Source organism: Aythya ferina (genome assembly GCF_964211825.1).
Source record: "Aythya ferina genome assembly, chromosome: 11".
NCBI classification, from domain to species: domain Eukaryota; kingdom Metazoa; phylum Chordata; class Aves; order Anseriformes; family Anatidae; genus Aythya; species Aythya ferina.
In genome coordinates this window covers 238523-251210 of record NC_140307.1, presented here as the reverse complement: position 1 = coordinate 251210, position 12688 = coordinate 238523, and the positions used below count along the sequence as shown (strand labels likewise).

At 43.5% G+C, this 12688-nt stretch overlaps 1 protein-coding gene across 9 annotated transcripts in view; it reads left to right on the top strand.

Moving 5' to 3' along the window:
* The window catches only part of PPIP5K1 (diphosphoinositol pentakisphosphate kinase 1), a 52843-nt gene that overhangs the window by 26526 nt on the left and 13629 nt on the right, over positions 1–12688 (top strand). For 7 of the 9 annotated variants that reach the window (XM_084531697.1, XM_084531698.1, XM_084531695.1 and 4 more), the window contains exons 25-27: positions 238–402; positions 1477–1567; positions 6711–6833. In XM_084531697.1, coding sequence (XP_084387823.1) covers positions 238–402; positions 1477–1567; positions 6711–6833 — 379 coding nt within the window. The remainder of the gene's footprint in view (positions 1–237; positions 403–1476; positions 1568–6710; positions 6834–12688) is intronic. The other 2 variants (XM_084531701.1, XM_084531703.1) reach the window with 1 other exon arrangement.

The window sequence follows — 12688 nt, the reverse complement described above, 5'->3', positions numbered from 1 at the left end:
CTGGTCTCCAGCAGCATGTTCTCCTCTGGCCTTTAGTCTTGTGCCTGAGGATTCTAAGTGGGTTATGTTCTCTGCCTAACTTCGTGGGCTTTTCAGGACAGTCTTTGTGTAAGGAGAAAGCAGAATGCTGATAACTCACTGAATTTAGCAGAGCTGGAGATATGAGCCTAGAGTAAATGCCCTGGGCAGTGCCTGGTAAGGACATGTGCCTGGAGCTGTCAGTGTTTCGTACTGCAGAATGAGGACAAGAAAACAGACCAAGGCAGCCTGGAGGACCTCTCCAAAGAGAAGGCCATTGATGAGCCAGATCGTGCACAGCAAAGGTCTCCGCAGCCCTCTGAGCCAATCAGCATTCAGCGAAGATCACCACTGATCAGGAACCGGAAGACAGGGTCCATGGAGGTAATAGTGCAACGGGCAGTCTAGGTTGTTCTAGTGAAGGTCTTTTGCCTAGTTTTAGTTTCCTGAGATTCCTCTTAACATGCCAGAGTATGAGTTGATTCTGTGGATTGATTTGGGGATGGGATTGAACAGGGATTTTTCAGAAAGCTGACCTACGAAACTCCTCACTGAGCAAAGAGGGAATTGATGAGGAAGAGCAAGTAAGGAAATGCTTGAAAAACACAAGTATATTTAGATTACGTGCTCTGTAGAGGCATTCATGTTCCAGCTGCCAGATTGCTCACCTCTTCACCTTGCCACATTGTTATCTTTGTGTTCACTTAGATTCCAGCCTTTGCATCTTACAATTTAGCTCCCCATTTCTTGTTCCTGTTTCCTGTCTGTGGTCTCGTGCAAATCAGAGCTCCCTGCTAACTGGCGGGTTTATTATTTATTCTGTCATAGGGTTTAGAATTGTCACAGTCTCTGATCTGCTAAAGCAACAGATACTGATTTTACTGATCTTACTACTCTCTTTCATGGCTATTTGTATGCCATAAGGCTAGCTTCACAGTCAGCAGGTAGCTGACACCTTCAGGGTGCTTCATGGGCATTTTTAATATCTGTTTTCTGAGCCAGTGAAAGCAGAGTTAGGGCTTGAGATGTTTGTTAGCTGTCTTTTATTTCTGTGTCACTTGTGGTGTAATCTTTGTCAGCAGTACGCAGGGGCTCTTTGTAGTGGGCGCATGCTAAATTTAAGGGGACATACTTTTCTGCTGCTTAAGAAGGAACTGTATGTCCCAGTGTTTCTAACAAGAGTTTTGGGATACAAGGAGCTTAGCACAGGAATCCCTTTGTACTTCTGAAATCTCTACTGTTCCATAACCCGACACAAACATGAAATTAAAATTGAGCACACACTGTCACAAGCTTAGCATACAAGTACCAGTATGTACTTGTTTCTTGAAAAGTACCAGCTTCTTGAAAATTGTGATTTTAAGGAAGAGACACTTTACTTTTTATGGGTGTATAAAGGCTTTTGGCATCAGTGGGTAATTTAGGGCATGCCACTAACTATACTGTCTCTTTTTGCAGGTGCTTTCTGAATCTTCTTCCAAATCAGGAGGTTATCGCCTCTTCAGCACTTACTCAAGGCAGTCTTCTGAGATGAAGCAAAGTGGCTTAGGTACTGTACTTGACCTATACTCAGCCTGCTCACCTGTACCTCTGTATTTTTGCGTGCATCTGTCTGTTCCTTCCCATATACATCTGGCTTAAGTTCCTTGTATGTCTGTGTATATGTGTTATCTCTTCTTGTAGTGCTACTGCCTCGACTGCTATAAAGGCTATCTTATTGTAATACCTTTTGTGTATGATCTTTTCCTTCAGTTTCTAGCAACAGAAGATGCACCTGTCATCTTTTATAGCACGAAACAACAGAGCAAGCTGTGTACTTAGAGACTGGACTTCTGCTTCTGTGTTGTTATCATTTGTTACACCATTTTTAACCTTGGTAGGAAGAGGTGATTTCACATGAGAACTGGTATGCTTTCTGTTCTGAAGAACGGTAATTTGTGAACAAGGCTGCTCTTCATGTAAGACTATTTTATTTCTACCTTTGTTTCATAAAGAACTCTTGTATGGAACAGCTCTGTCATCTGCTGCAATGTTTTGACAGCTTCAGTTGAGCTAGGATCCACTGGTTAGCTGTTCTTTGCATGGTAGCCAGTGGCAGAAAATATTTTGGGGCCGTTGGTGTTCTCCATGTGTTCTTGAGGATACCATTCTCTGCCAACCTAAGCTAAACTATGTGTTAATAGTGGATTTTTTTCCTGAAATATTTTTGCTAAAGCAAGATCTGTTTGGAAGGTGAATAGCAGTCTCTGGTGTCATGAGGTTTAAAGTAGCTGAGAAACCTAGATCCTGAAGATTACTAATAAGCACCAGGAGGTGGAAGTGCCCAAGTTATGCTCACTTTCTTTTTCTTTAAAGTCATTTTTTACATTTTGGCTTTGAGGCATGGCCACAGATTTCCTTGCAGAAGTTCTGATTTACCAGTTCTTTTCTCTGTTATGTGGGCATCCTGCAGCCAAGGGTTTTCTGAAAGGCCCGATTTTTTTTTTTTTTGGTCATTTTTGAATGATTTGCTTCTTTGGAAACTAATTCTTGCCAAGTTAATTGAATTTTCTTTGGAATAATAAGGAAATATCCATGGAGTCTGCAACCTATAGCTCCAGCCAGCTGGAAAAGTGTAAGAAGTAATGCTGATGCATATTATTTTCTTAAAGGCGTAATAACTTTGGCCATAGTGGTTTTTGAGTGTGGTATATCTACTGCTTTTCGCAGACCACCTGCAGGATTAAGTAAGCTATAATAAACTGCCTTGATGAGGCCTGAGGAAACCTGTGGTTAATCTGTGAATCCATGTGAGTTAATATGAGAATTTCTAAGATAGCACTCACTCAATGAAGCACATCTGTTTGAAAAATTAATACATCAAATGCAACATGCAAACTGTCTTCAATGTTTGGATTTCTGAGTGCCAGGAGGCATGTGTTCTGGAAAGAAGATTTTACAGCATAGATATTATACCGTTTTCGAGGATTCTGAGGAATATATGTTTTGGGGATAGAGAAGACTACTGCTATACCGGAGAGAAGACTACTGCTATACTGCTATACTAGTCCTCTTGCAGAGGACTAGTTTTCCTTGACAGCAAAATTTAAAATGTAATCCCATCAGGTTTAATACCAGGTTCTTGCCTGACTTGCCTTGCAGGAAAGCCTTTGCTGATGACTTCCAACTGTGAAGCTCTGCAGAGGCAAAACTTTGGGTAGGAATTGACCAGATCTGTGACAGTAGATACAGCTGGATACTCAGTTCAGTCTGTAGAGACTTGCAGCTGCATGCAAATAAGGGTTGAGCAGAAGAGACTTGTGGTGCAACACCAGCTTGCACAATCTCTGATTATTAGGATGTCTGTTTCTGTGAATTTCTCTCAGCCTGAGAACTGTTGAAAAGAATGGTGCCTCTTTACCTTTAAAAGTCAAGCTCTTCAAGGAATATTCCTGCTTATTTTGTAGAAATCTAATTGCTTCCCCCTTTATGATCTGACATGCTCTCTCTTGGAGAAAGAATATAGAACTCATGTGAGCTTGAACTTTGGCTTTAATACTTGTCTCAGCAGCTGTGCTATGAGGTGGTTCATTCAGATGCTACCACTGTTTCTGAGCTTTTTTGAAGCTGAGCTTACTCTCTTGCTGCCTGACCTTGTCAGTGTCTGGCTATTTATCTCCGAGGGAACATTTCCATCTCTTCAGGTATAACCTTATATGTTGAGGCATACAGGAAAGGGGAGCAGGGCAGAGTTCCTAGAATAGCCCTGTTGCCATACCTGCTAGAATTCTGTCTTTAGAGTATTTTAAAAAATGCCTTAAAATGGCTGTTTGGAAAAGGGGAGAGCAGCAGCTTGCTTCGTCTTTGTAGTGTGATGCTTTGGAGTATGCCTCATTTTTCTGGGCAAGAGCAAGTGCATCATTATGGATTGTCTGCAGTATTTTGCATGTTTCTGGCTTGAGAAGCCTAGGGATCTTTCAATGTCTTTCTTCGCTTGCAAGGACACTGAAATGGGATTAAATCTCTCCTTGCTGTTTGAGTAAGAGGTGGTGTATTGCTGGTGGGGATGACAGCCTTGTTCTGAGACTCCCTTTACCATAGGGAAACCGGAGATGTCCATTTTTAAACATCTGAAACATTGAATAGACATCTGAAAATTAAATATACAAAAATAATCCAGTACACGCTGCTGTTTCTGGCAAGTGTTGCTACATCTTAAAACCAATTTGCTAGTATACCATTATGGTTTGAGGATGTTTGTTTGTTTACTTTGGTTACAGTGAACTCCTAGAGTTTATTCATAGATGATTGCTGTCATCCACAGTCATCCTTGTAAATTCTATTCAGGTTTAAGGGTGTGTATGGAGTGCTTTTTGTACTGTAGCAGAACAGAACCACTGGGGTATCCCTAGCTTAATGATTATTGACGCAAGATTGCAGAAGATAGTAAGTGATAAAAATATTCTGTTACATTTTTATTTGCTGGTAAACGAGCCTTGTTTTTGATGTTGTTTGTTTTAAACCGTAGAAGGATGACTGTGAACATCATGCTGGCTGCCACTCGACAAAATCTTGTTTGCTTTCTGACAGATTCCAGTTCATGCTGAGTCACCACTGAACTTCACTTTAAGGCATTAGGAGAAAATTTTCTAAGGCTTGTGTATCAGTCACCCTGCAGGCAAGAGTTCTTTGCCTATTTGTCGAAGGACGTGTACGTGCTAGTCTGTCATGCTGGAAAAGCTATCAGCAGTGACATGGTGGAGTAGCTAAGGTTCAGTGCATATGAGAACTCTTTATCATCCTCCACTGTTCCAAGAAGCAGGTGCTGTCAGTTGAGGCTGAGCTTACATTTGAATAACTCAAAGCTCAGGATCTGTGTTTTTTTTTTTTTCTCCAGAGGCTCCAGCTAAAAAGCAGTCTTGTAGAAAAAGGGCTGGCATCGTCATTGGCAACAAATGGACGCTAGGCAGCAGTGCACCCTTCCACCAGAGGAAGACAATGGCTTGCTTTCTCTGCTGGGTTAACAGGACTGTAGCAGGCAGGCTGAGGGAGCTGTTTTTTCTTCTCTGTTCAGCATCTGTGAGACTGTCTGAAGTACTGCTGTCCTGTCCTGAGCTCCCTAGTGCAAGAAGGGCATGGACATAGGCTTATGTAAGTCCAGCACAGGGCAGTGGAGGTGGGTGGGAGCTGGAGCGTGCAGTTGATGAGAAACCGAGAGAGCTGGGCTTGTGCAGTCTGTGTGTCAGAAACTGAATGGAGGATGGAGACCTTAATGTGATTCAGCCACCTAAATGGGAGGTTACAGAGAATACAGAGACAGACTCTTCTCCAAGGCACATGGTGATAGAATGAGAACCAACAGGCAGAAGCTGCAGTATGGGAAATTCCAATTAGTGACGAGGAGCACAGTTTTCACAAATGCACCAAATACTGGAACAGGGACCTCGACAGGTGGGGAAATCTCCTTCCTTGGAGGTATGCAAAACTTGACTGGACAAACCCTAGCAAGCTCATCCAAGTTGGTCTTGCTAGGGGGATTGGGAAAGAAGCTTCCAAAGGTTCCTTCCAACTTAAATTGTGCTGTATTTTAGAGCCAAGAGCTGCTTGCAATATAGGCAGAATCTTTTTAACAGTAGTAACAGTTGCATTGTTCCACATAATGCTAGAAGGCAGTATGTCAGGGTTTTCATCCTGGCAGATAAGATGGAGCAAGATCAACCTGCTTGTTTCTGGAAGCAATGTATGTGGGAGTAATGTTGTTTTTTAGTAGTTGGTATTCTCAGTACAGACGGTAGTATCAAGACAGTTTAACAGAGAATTCATAGACAATCAGTAGTTTCTCTGGCCCGCAAGAAGTTTGTTGTGTTTTTTTTTTTTTCCTCATGGACAATTGCTTTTCTTGGTCAAAAGAGTCCTGTTTCTAATGCCCACAAGTTCCTTAAATATCACATAAAGTCTAGTTGCTGTAAAAAATGCTGTACTTCACAGAAGGAAACACCAGCACTTTCCAAAGCCATTGGTCTTAGGTTGCCCTTCTGTGCTTGAGACCATTTTGAACACCTTAATCATTGCCACAGGTTATGCAAATCTCCACACTGTGGGGGCATCTGGTGCTTTGTGGATGTAGATCATGGAACACTTGGACCCACTCGGGACTCAAAGCATGACCATGTGGATGTGAAATATCATCTAGGCAGCAGCTTGAGAAAGAAAATTCTCTGGTCGTATTGCTTTCCTTACTGCTTGACAGAGCAATTAATCTCCATTTACAGCAACAGATTAAATACATTGAAACTTATTAGATGTAGACAACCCTTTCTCCTCAGTGCCCTGCAGAAGAAGGAAACAAAGAGAAACATGTGACATGAACATCAGTGATTTGCATCCTGGCTTTTCTGATATGAGTACTTAGTTTTGCTGACTGGCAGATGTCAAGATGTTTTTCCTAGACCAGGACGGAAGAGCCAGAGGGAAATAAACCACTGGAAGAAGTTAGGAACTTTCTTGGAGCTGAGTATTGGGCCTACCTGATGTGCATTTGTCACTGCTGAATTGAGAATGGGGTTTACTGCCTCCCCACGCTCCCCTAGCATCAATTTCTTCCTGAGGTGCCTGTGAAGTAGGCAGATTATTCCTCATTCTTCGACTAACCCTGCTTTTCTGTAGTTGCATGTGGTGGAGATGTAATACTAACACCTTCCATGCCTTTCCAGGGTCACAATGCACCGGCCTGTTTAGCACCACTGTGCTGGGAGGCTCCTCCAGTGCCCCCAACCTCCAGGACTACGCACGCAGCCATGGCAAAAAGTTTGCCAGCAGCCTGACATACAAAGACGGTATGTGTGTTCTCTGTGCAGCAGGTTAATTTGTGGACTTTGGTGTCTCAGGATACTACTAAGGCAGAGACTTAGACCATTAAGACGAGCGACACGGTTGAATGTGTATATTCGCCGCATCTACAGTAATGCATTTTGTCATATCCCAGGAAATCATGAACCCTGCTAGGACAAGACAGGAGCTGACATTGTGTGAGGAGCTTTATGCTGATGTATGGTAATGCTGGTGTATGGTCATGCTGGTGTCTGATTCTGCTCTTGTATTTTAATACTACTTGCTGTCGTGGAAGAGGGATTATCAGTCTGGATAGGAAATAGGTTTGTCCTGTGACTGAAATCCAGCACGTCAAATCATTTTGCTTGTCTTGGTGATCTTCCTGATGTTAAGCCAATGTTTTCTTGAGATAGTAATGCTCAACGTACAGAAGATGGGGCCATCCCAAAGGCAGTGTGATGTGCTGGGTGGAATAAGATGAGTGCTGGAGACCCCATCTGTGCGCTAGGCACACAAAAGAGTCTGAGAGAGCTGTCAGAAAGCAAGTGTAATAGTTGTGATATGCTTGTGATATACCGCAAAAGGACTGTAAAGTTTGGTTATTGTGACTAGTTTGTACTGCTGTATAGTTCAGGAAGACGGCCTGGTAAAATGTATTTGGGCCATTAGTATAAATGTTGTGCAGTGGGCATGGATGAAGGGGTGTTGCCAGCTGAGGACTGATCTGCAGTTAGTGTATTATGTATTGAGAAGCAGAGAGTCTATTGCTACTTTCAAGGAAACTGGAGCACAGGAAAAGGCCGAGGTATCCTGGAGGAGTTGTAGGAATGTCATGCATCAGTGGAAGTGTTCTTTATGATCCCAGTAAGGAGGTCATTCAGATTCTGTAAAGTATTGATGAGAACAGTTTAGGTGATGAATTGATTGAGAGCAGCACTGCAGAGAAGGACCTGGGGAAAGCTGATGGATTCAAAACTGAATGTGAGCCTACGATGTGCACTTGCTGTCCAGGAAGCCAAACATAGCCTCATAAAGATCATTGTAACCAGATGATCTTTAAGGGCCCATTCCAACCCAAACCATTCTATGGTTTTACGATTCTATGATCTAATTCCATTCCCCCTGCAGGGACACCTCCCACTAGACCAGGTTGCCCAAAGCCTCATTCAACCTGGCCTTGAACACTTTCTGGGATGAGGCATCCACAACATCCATAAAAAGAAGCGTGGCCAGCAGGTCAAGGGAGGTGATTCTTTCCTGTTGTGGTTTAACCCCAATAGGCAGCCAAGCCCCACACAGCTGCACGTTCACTTCCCTGCAGTGAGATGGATGAAAGAATTGAAAAAGTAAAAGTGAGAAAGCTCAGGGGTTGAGATAAAGACAGTTTAATAGGTAAAGCAAAAGCTGTGCCCACAAAACAAAGCAAAATAAATAATTTATTCACTGCTTTCCATCGACAGGCAGATGTTCAGCCATTTCCAGGAAAGCAGGACTCTGTTATGGGTAACAGTTTCTTGGGAAGACAAACAGCATAACTCGAAACATTCCCCGTTCCTCCTTCTTTTCCCAGCTTTTATTGCCGAACATGATGGCATATAATTTGGAATATCCCTTTGGACACTTGGGGTCAGCTGTCTTGGTGCGTCCCTTCCCGGCTTCTTCTGCACCCCCAGCCTACTGGCTGGCGGGGCAGGTGAGAAACAGAAAAGACCCTGATGCTGTGTAGGCACTGCTCAGCAACAAGTAAGAAATCGGTGTGTTATCAGGACTGTGTCTGTCACAAATCCAAAACATGGCACCATACGAGCTACTATGAAGAAAGTTATCCCTATCATGGTCAAAAATAGGACATCCCTTTCTGTTCTGCCCTCCTGAGACCCCACCTGGAATACTGTTCTGGGATCCCCACACAAGAAAGACATGGACTTGTTAGAGCAGGTCCAGAGGCGGGCCATGAAAGTCATCAGAGGTCTGGACACCTCTCCTGTGAAGACAGGCTGAGAGAGTTGCAGTGGTTCAGCCTGGAGAAGAGAAGGCTCTGGAGGGACATTATTGTGGCCTTTCATTATATAAACAATGCTTATAAGAAAGAGAGACTTTTTTTTTTTTTTTAATAAGGAAGAAATTTTTTGCAACTAATGTGGTGAGACACTGGAACAGGTTGCTGAGAGAAGCTGTGGATGCCCCATCACTGGAGGTGTTCAAAGTCAGGTTGGACAGGGCTTTGAGCAACCTGATACAGTGAAAGATGTCCACTGCAGTGCGCTTGGACTAGATCTTTAAGGGTCCTTTCCAACCAAGACCATTGGTCAAAAGTAACACAGGAAGGGAGAGAGGACAAATGATCTTATATGTCCCTTCAGGTACTGCAAACACTGAGTTATGCAGCATTGGACAAGCCTCTCCATGGATGGGGTCTGCACAGTGTGCTGTGCATTGGTTGGAAATCCATCCAGTACTTCACAACTCGGGTTTCCCAGCATTTGGATGGATTATTATTTGTTACTGTGTCTGAGTGCCTTTCTTATTGGGATCACAATGAACACAACACCAGTATGTGACAAGCTGGGGAGATAACTAAGGTTATAATTTGTGGCATAGGGGAAAACAGGAGATTGATTCGTTTGGATTTTTGTTTTAAGGCAAGGAAAATGTTCTAGCCAATCAGGGTGTTAAGATGTTATCCAATGCACAGACCTGTTGGAACCCCCTGAATACTGTTGTATTGAGACCATTAGGTACACCAGCTTTCTGTGCAGTTTTGCAGAGTGTAAGAGAAAATGGTGTTGCTTTTCACCTCCTTAGGGAGCTCCCTAGCAAACAACAGGCTGTGTGATAGAGTCAAGGAGGATGAACTGGAAGGATTTTTTTAAACCCTGCTGCACAAGCCTGAGTGCTGGCGACCTGTGGATCCCAGAGTAAGCTCATGGTGTTTGGCACAAGACGGATATGGATACCAAGAAAGCCACTTGAAAAGGCCAACTAGGGCTCTGGCTGATTTTCTTCCACAACTGTGCAAGCATTGTGGACCGAAGGCAGTACTAATTCTCAGGGAAAACTGTCAGACTGCTTGCTCTGTGCTCAACTGGGAACAGGACAGATTCTGTTCAGTCCTGGTGCAGCGCTGCCTTCCTCCATAGGCTGTGTGGTGGGACTGTGCCTGCAGCTGGCTTCTTGCAGTCAAGGTCCACAGCAGACACCTACTGCTTTAGCCTAAATTCTGCAACAAGGTTTCTGTGTGCTTAGATGCAGCTGTGTATTCAAGTATTTAAAAGTCAGACTTACTTAACTAATATGTGACTAACATAATGCAGAATTATTCATCTTGTTGGTACGTTTCATTTTTCACATTTCGTAGTGTGCTATGGCACCCTGTGCCACCAGTGCCCTGCTGCAAAAATAAGAAGAAATTGGGAGGGTTGGAAAAACAAATAGGAGTCAGAAGGACATTTATCTTCTGGGGAAGGTAGTTTGGAATGTGAAATAAGCCCTTAATCTGTTTGTTCTGCTCAAACAAGTACCAATGAAATGATGAACATTGGCATTTAAAACAAACATGACTAGAACTGACTGCAGTAAGTGACATAGCAGCTACAGCAGTCTCTTGGGAGTACACTTGTATCAAGGCTTTTTTTTGCAGTCAGGCTAATAGTCTTTAAAAAGCCTTCAGATTCTGAAGCATGTCTTTGCATGAACTCTGACAATTTTTCATGACTGATGCTTCAGGATACGATGCATGGCTTATAGCACTTCATCATAGACTTGCTCAAACGAAGTTTAAGTGGCCCTTATGTCTTTTTGCTTGGGACTGGAAAGAGGGTTAAGCAAGACCTCAGTGGAGAGTTGTGTCCCAAGCTCAGGTTGAGGGAAGGTCCACTGATGGTGATGCTTTGAAGTTGGTTTGTCTGAAGCCGGTGGTCCAGTAGCCTATGTTGCAGCACCATTTAAATTGATGTCCTGATAAAGGACTGGTGTCCCTGGCAAGATTGAGATGGTTACCAGCTGACTGACTGAAGCACTAGGACTCAGACACTTCTCAGAGGATGCACATGTAGGGAAGCTTTGCCATCTATCTGTTGAGTTTAAAGAGGAAAAAAAAATAAATTCTAGGGCTATGACGTTGCAAAAGGAAATTGCAGCAGCCTTTAGAGTTGTTTTAAATACATTATATGGGCAAGTCAGTTGGTGTAAATAGAGAAATACAACGTGGGGTGTGGCAGCATAAATTGGTATGTAAGACCCCTAACCTTGGTGTACAGTGATAGGCATACAGACTAGGTGGAATGGATGCATGAAACATGAAATAGAAATGACATCCTCAGTTCCTAAATAGTAGCAAAAGATATGATTGGCTGGGCTCTCACACCAAGTCATACATACAGGTGGTCTAGACCATTCTTTCCCATGATAGGCTGGGGGAAGAGTGAGTGGAAAGCTGCCTGGCAGAGCTGTGTGCTCAGGTGGCCAAGAAGGCCAACAGCATCCTGGCTTGTATCAGCAAGTGTGGCCAGCAGGGTTAGGGAAGTGATTGTTCCTCTCTACTCGGCTCTGGTGAGGCCACACTTTGAATACTGTGTTCAGTTTTGGGCCCCTCACTACAAGAAGGACATCGAGATGCTAGGGTGCGCCCAGAGAAGGGCGGTGAAGCTGGTGAAGGGTCTAGAGAACAAGTCTGATGAGTAGCAGCTGAGGGAGCTGGGGTTGTTCAGCCTAGAGAAAAGGAGGCTCAGGGGAGACCTTATCATGCTCTACAGTTACCTTGAAAGAGGCTATAGCAAGGTGGGGAATGGTCTCTTCTCCCAAGCACTCAGTGATAAGACAAGAGGAAATGGCCTTTAGTTGTGCCAGGGGAGGTTTAGGTTGGATATTAAGAAAAATTTTTTCACTGAAAGGGTTGTGAAGTATTGGAACAGACTGCCCAAGGAAATAGTTGAGTCACCATCCCTGGTGGTCTTCAAAAAAACATGTAGATGTAGTGCTTAGTGACATGGTTTAATGGTGATCTTGGTAGCTCAAGGTTAAAGGTTTGACTGGGTGATCGTAAAAGTCTTTTCCAACCTAAGTAATTCTGTGATAGCCAAGGAATTCCCAGAGTGGGAATAAGCTGAAGTTTTCATCCTTTTTTTTTTTTTTTTTTTTTTTTTTTTTTTTGCGCATATGGAGAGTAATCCATGTGTTTTAAAAGTCAACTGTTTGTGCCTCATTAGATGCATAGAGCCTATCCTTGCACTAACTGTCTTTCTGATGTTTGATTTCTGTAAGAGACCTTGGTCTGATTTGCTCCATGGCTCTAAGAGAAGCCTGAGGACCAGTGTGACAAGTGTATCCCAAAACGTCTTCCGTATTGAAATGCTTTGAGCAACAGAACTGCAGAGGCATGCCTTCATGGGTGTTGATTAAGCTTTTAAATTCTCAAATAGCTATGTTTAACTTGCATTAAGAGGATGTTTTGAGCTGCTCTTTCCAGTGCCACAGCTTTTCAGTTCCTCTGTAGAACAGCGTGTTTTCCTTGAGCAGAGGTGAATCCTGAGGACTATGGTTCCAGGTTTTCAGGGTATTCTCTAGTGCTGCTGATTGCTTGGTAATGTGCTTTTGTACTTGCAAGCATGGCCTACTTGCATCTTTCACCGGACTGAGCCTGGCTTTCCATCAAGATGGCTGGAAGTGTGATAGGAAGGAGTGTGACCAAGGAGTTTATAGGGTCAGGGGAGCCACTGATAGGACAGTGCAAGGAAAGTGGGGAGCTGACAGTGTCCAAGGAACCTCAGAGCTTCAGTCAGACCTGTGGGCAGAAAGTGCCTGGGGTGCTACAACAATGCCAGTGGGAGCATGTGTTATGGGGGTCAAGCCAGGAGGTGAA